The sequence below is a fragment of the Nanorana parkeri genome, unplaced genomic scaffold (genome assembly GCF_000935625.1).
Source record: "Nanorana parkeri isolate BGI_ZX_2015 unplaced genomic scaffold, ASM93562v1 scaffold2680, whole genome shotgun sequence".
NCBI lineage: Eukaryota > Metazoa > Chordata > Amphibia > Anura > Dicroglossidae > Nanorana > Nanorana parkeri.
This window is the reverse complement of record NW_017308948.1, coordinates 90,174-96,391: the sequence shown is the minus strand read 5'-3', so window position 1 is coordinate 96,391 and position 6,218 is coordinate 90,174. Positions and strand designations below refer to the sequence as shown.

At 51.3% G+C, this 6,218-nt stretch overlaps 1 protein-coding gene across 1 annotated transcript in view; it reads right to left on the bottom strand.

Annotated features, from left to right (window-relative positions):
- SV2A (synaptic vesicle glycoprotein 2A) overlaps window positions 1-6,218 on the bottom strand; it is a gene marked incomplete at its 3' end in the record, with an annotated part of 48,612 nt that overhangs the window by 25,226 nt on the left and 17,168 nt on the right. The window contains exons 2-3 of the mRNA XM_018574023.1: window positions 1,714-1,894; window positions 289-440 (exon numbers count right to left, since the gene is read on the bottom strand). Of these exons, the coding sequence (XP_018429525.1) occupies window positions 289-440; window positions 1,714-1,894 (333 nt within the window). The remainder of the gene's footprint in view (window positions 1-288; window positions 441-1,713; window positions 1,895-6,218) is intronic.

Sequence of the window (6,218 nt, the reverse complement as noted above, 5' to 3'; positions counted from 1 at the left end):
TTGTCTTTAAGCAGGAGGTGAGGAGAAGTCTTCTAATGGTGACACTTGTCCCAATGACAAGATTTCCCCTCATCGAGGAGATTTATTCTCACTTCCTGTTGTGTATCCAGGACAGGAAGTGAGGTAACAGACAGCAAACAGTTAAACACTTTAGGTCACCTCTGTGACATCTTATTTCCATATTGAACATGGCTACTTGTTGGAAAATGGCAACATCGGAATGGTCCGTCACTGGCTGGCCGACAAAACAAGGACCCCCAAAGTAGACGGAGCGTATGAATTCCTTACCGTAGTGAGGGATGATGGCCCACGCCATGGCCGAGGCATATATACCCCCGATCATCCAAAACATACATAGCCAGCTCAGGTGCTCGCCTCTCTTCTCCTGGGCCAGGAACTCCGAGAAGTAGGAGAAGACGATGGGGATGGACCCACCAATGCTAGGAGAACAAAACATGTCATCATGTTCATCAGCAGCAACAATAAGCCAAAGAAAGGGGAGGTGACGAGTGTACTATGGCAACCTATCACTGCTACCGATAAATAGTAGACGGAGCTGGAGCAGCACGGCCTTCTGGACCTATCACTGCTACTGATAATGGTAGACGGAGCTGGAGCAGCACGGCCTTCTGGACCTATCACTGCTACCGATAAATAGTAGACGGAGCTGGAGCAGCACGGCCTTCTGGACCCATCACTGCTACTGATAATGGTGGATGGACCTGGAGCAGCGCTCCCTTCTGGACCTATAATTGCTACTGATAATGGTGGATGGAGCTGGAGCAGCACTGCCTTCTGGACCTATCACTGCTACTGATAATGGTGGATGGACCTGGAGCAGCGCTCCCTTCTGGACCTATCACTCCTACTGATAATGGTAGACGGAGCTGGAGCAGCACGGCCTTCTGGACCCATCACTGCTACTGATAATGGTGGATGGACCTGGAGCAGCGCTCCCTTCTGGACCTATCACTGCTACCGATAATGGTAGACGGAGCTGGAGCAGCACGGCCTTCTGGACCCATCACTGCTGCCATTACTAAACTGAGACAAGTTCGGAGCGTTAAGCGTAAGCGGCGGTGCGCGTATCGGCCATTACAACCGCGGTATATTGAATTACACGCCTACAGTCCTGTGATATAACCGCGTGGCTGCTTTTCAATACGGTGATCAGGAGGCACAGCTGGGCAGGGGCCTCGGGCAGGGGCACGAAGAGGACCTGTCACAAATTCAGGCTACAAATACAGTGAACGATCACACAAGTCTTCGACGAAACCCGCGTGCCAAAACCATCAGCAGATCCAGATATTCGGGTGGTAGGTCCAGGGCAGCCATCAGAGGGGGTACGGCCGATACCCCCAGGCCGCCCGGGGCCCCTTACATGACTATCGGCCAACGGTGAAGGGCAAGGACTGGCCCCTAGCAGCGCAGGGCCCCAGCATTGCCGCTCCAGCGACAAGCCGGGGCCCCATCAGCGACGCTGCTCGTCTGATGTCGTACTGGGCGGGAGTGACGTCACTTCTGGCCGGTCCGGCGGCAGAGGAGGCCACGTGTGCAGGTAAGAGGAGCGAGGAAGGTAGGAAGGAAAGGTGCCCCAAAATTACTGACGGCTGCACTGATCCCAATAGTTTACTGCAGCCCCTCACCCCCCTCACCTTCCCCCAACCTCAGTCCTATGGAGTTCCCACTTGTACACATACAACGGTTACTCACCCCACTCCGGACAGAAGCCGGCAGAACAGAAAGGTCCCGTAGCCTTGAACGAAGGAGGAGAAGAAGGCAAATACGCTGTTGACGGAGAGGGAGATGAGGAGGCACTGTCGTCTGCCAATACGGTCGGCCAATCCACCCCACAGGAACGCTCCAACCATCATACCGAGATACACGATGAGACCTGAAATAACAGAACAGTCAGGACCGGAGCATCCCAAATAATCCTGCACAGAAGATTCAGATATTTGGGGGACATTTGTAGATGAGATATCTTTGTTGGAGAGATGCCTTATAGCAGTATGTAGGTGAAGGACACACCTCCTACCACCACCCAACTCAATGAGATGGAGAGATACCTTATATAGAATGTAGGTGAAGGACACACCTCCTACCACCACCCAACTCAATGAGATGGAGAGATACCTTATACGGTGAAGGACACACCTCCTACCACCATCCAACCCAATGAGATGGAGAGATACCTTATACGGTGAAGGACACACCTCCTACCACCATCCAACCCAATGAGATGGAGAGATACCTTATACGGTGAAGGACACACCTCCTACCACCATCCAACCCAATGAGATGGAGAGATACCTTATACGGTGAAGGACACACCTCCTACCACCATCCAACCCAATGAGATGGAGAGATACCTTATACGGTGAAGGACACACCTCCTACCACCATCCAACCCAATGAGATGGAGAGATACCTTATACGGTGAAGGACACACCTCCTACCACCATCCAACCCAATGAGATGGAGAGATACCTTATACGGTGAAGGACACACCTCCTACCACCATCCAACCCAATGAGATGGAGAGATACCTTATACGGTGAAGGACACACCTCCTACCACCATCCAACCCAATGAGATGGAGAGATACCTTATACGGTGAAGGACACACCTCCTACCACCATCCAACCCAATGAGATGGAGAGATACCTTATACGGTGAAGGACACACCTCCTACCACCATCCAACCCAATGAGATGGAGAGATACCTTATACGGTGAAGGACACACCTCCTACCACCATCCAACCCAATGAGATGGAGAGATACCTTATACGGTGAAGGACACACCTCCTACCACCATCCAACCCAATGAGATGGAGAGATACCTTATACGGTGAAGGACACACCTCCTACCACCATCCAACCCAATGAGATGGAGAGATACCTTATACGGTGAAGGACACACCTCCTACCACCATCCAACCCAATGAGATGGAGAGATACCTTATACGGTGAAGGACACACCTCCTACCACCATCCAACCCAATGAGATGGAGAGATACCTTATACGGTGAAGGACACACCTCCTACCACCATCCAACCCAATGAGATGGAGAGATACCTTATACGGTGAAGGACACACCTCCTACCACCATCCAACCCAATGAGATGGAGAGATACCTTATACGGTGAAGGACACACCTCCTACCACCATCCAACCCAATGAGATGGAGAGATACCTTATACGGTGAAGGACACACCTCCTACCACCATCCAACCCAATGAGATGGAGAGATACCTTATACGGTGAAGGACACACCTCCTACCACCATCCAACCCAATGAGATGGAGAGATACCTTATACGGTGAAGGACACACCTCCTACCACCATCCAACCCAATGAGATGGAGAGATACCTTATACGGTGAAGGACACACCTCCTACCACCATCCAACCCAATGAGATGGAGAGATACCTTATACGGTGAAGGACACACCTCCTACCACCATCCAACCCAATGAGATGGAGAGATACCTTATACGGTGAAGGACACACCTCCTACCACCATCCAACCCAATGAGATGGAGAGATACCTTATACGGTGAAGGACACACCTCCTACCACCATCCAACCCAATGAGATGGAGAGATACCTTATACGGTGAAGGACACACCTCCTACCACCATCCAACCCAATGAGATGGAGAGATACCTTATACGGTGAAGGACACACCTCCTACCACCATCCAACCCAATGAGATGGAGAGATACCTTATACGGTGAAGGACACACCTCCTACCACCATCCAACCCAATGAGATGGAGAGATACCTTATACGGTGAAGGACACACCTCCTACCACCATCCAACCCAATGAGATGGAGAGATACCTTATACGGTGAAGGACACACCTCCTACCACCATCCAACCCAATGAGATGGAGAGATACCTTATACGGTGAAGGACACACCTCCTACCACCATCCAACCCAATGAGATGGAGAGATACCTTATACGGTGAAGGACACACCTCCTACCACCATCCAACCCAATGAGATGGAGAGATACCTTATACGGTGAAGGACACACCTCCTACCACCATCCAACCCAATGAGATGGAGAGATACCTTATACGGTGAAGGACACACCTCCTACCACCATCCAACCCAATGAGATGGAGAGATACCTTATACGGTGAAGGACACACCTCCTACCACCATCCAACCCAATGAGATGGAGAGATACCTTATACGGTGAAGGACACACCTCCTACCACCATCCAACCCAATGAGATGGAGAGATACCTTATACGGTGAAGGACACACCTCCTACCACCATCCAACCCAATGAGATGGAGAGATACCTTATACGGTGAAGGACACACCTCCTACCACCATCCAACCCAATGAGATGGAGAGATACCTTATACGGTGAAGGACACACCTCCTACCACCATCCAACCCAATGAGATGGAGAGATACCTTATACGGTGAAGGACACACCTCCTACCACCATCCAACCCAATGAGATGGAGAGATACCTTATACGGTGAAGGACACACCTCCTACCACCATCCAACCCAATGAGATGGAGAGATACCTTATACGGTGAAGGACACACCTCCTACCACCATCCAACCCAATGAGATGGAGAGATACCTTATACGGTGAAGGACACACCTCCTACCACCATCCAACCCAATGAGATGGAGAGATACCTTATACGGTGAAGGACACACCTCCTACCACCATCCAACCCAATGAGATGGAGAGATACCTTATACGGTGAAGGACACACCTCCTACCACCATCCAACCCAATGAGATGGAGAGATACCTTATACGGTGAAGGACACACCTCCTACCACCATCCAACCCAATGAGATGGAGAGATACCTTATACGGTGAAGGACACACCTCCTACCACCATCCAACCCAATGAGATGGAGAGATACCTTATACGGTGAAGGACACACCTCCTACCACCATCCAACCCAATGAGATGGAGAGATACCTTATACGGTGAAGGACACACCTCCTACCACCATCCAACCCAATGAGATGGAGAGATACCTTATACGGTGAAGGACACACCTCCTACCACCATCCAACCCAATGAGATGGAGAGATACCTTATACGGTGAAGGACACACCTCCTACCACCATCCTAGACAAATTCCTGTAATAAAGACCGCTCACTGCTGCTCTCTCTTCAGGTGCAGACTGATTGGTCTTGTCTCCACCCCCCTCCTGTAGTTCCCTGTAGTGGGTGGAGCCTGCTGGGTCCCTCCCACAGCTCTGCTCTCCGCACAGGCTATGTACAGCAGGACATGAAGCCCATAGGAATGACCAAGGCTGCAGAGTCGCATGATATCTCCCTGGATTGGGAACCAATGAATGTAATACTGGGAGGGGGGTCCCCTTTTTTAGGTATAACGACCACTTTAAGTGCTTCTATGATTATCTGTAAAAGGGGAGCCTTAGACATCAATGTCAGCTGTGATTTTATATCTGCGAGACCCATATCATTTGGACACGGTGAAGAACCAGAAGGTGTGATCCCTGTGATCCCGGCGTGTCTGGAAGCTGCAAATGGAGATGTTATCAAGCGGTTGTCTCACCGCCGCATCACAGGAGGGACGCAGGGGGATCTTGCCCCTATGTTTCTGTCCAGATGTGGACGCGATCCGCCCGGGCCGCAGCTGCTTGGGCCGGCACTGATAGCTTGCTTCTGGGTTTGGATGAACTCACGTTGGTACTGAACCTGAGCCCGTTCTCAGTGACAAACGCAGGAGCACAATTGGTCACGCATCTGAAGACGGAGTACGAGTCCTCTTTAAGATCTGTGGTTCTACGAAGCCCGGTCGCGGTTTGCGCATTGTTCCGCTGAACGTTCCGTGTCTTTTATCACAGGAAGGTGAGAGATCCCGGGAGAGATGAAGGCTGCGATTGCCAGAATGACTGAAATCTTCCGGGGAACAAAAAACCCAGAACAGGGCGCTTCCATCCCCCGCCGCGGCGAAGTCTGTAGGGTGAGCGCCTAAAAGGCGTAGCGGGAGACCGTCGTTACAGAAAATCGCCATCACCTCAATCATAAAGACAAGAACGTTCTTCTATAATTGCTGTCCTCAATAATCCCCCGCTGGAGGTGGAAGATCCCAACTTACCGAGACAGAACTCCGCAGGAACATGATGGCCATTCTCTCTCTCCCTCCCTTCCTCCCTCCCTCTCTCCCCCTCCCTCTCTCCCTCCCTCTCTCCCTC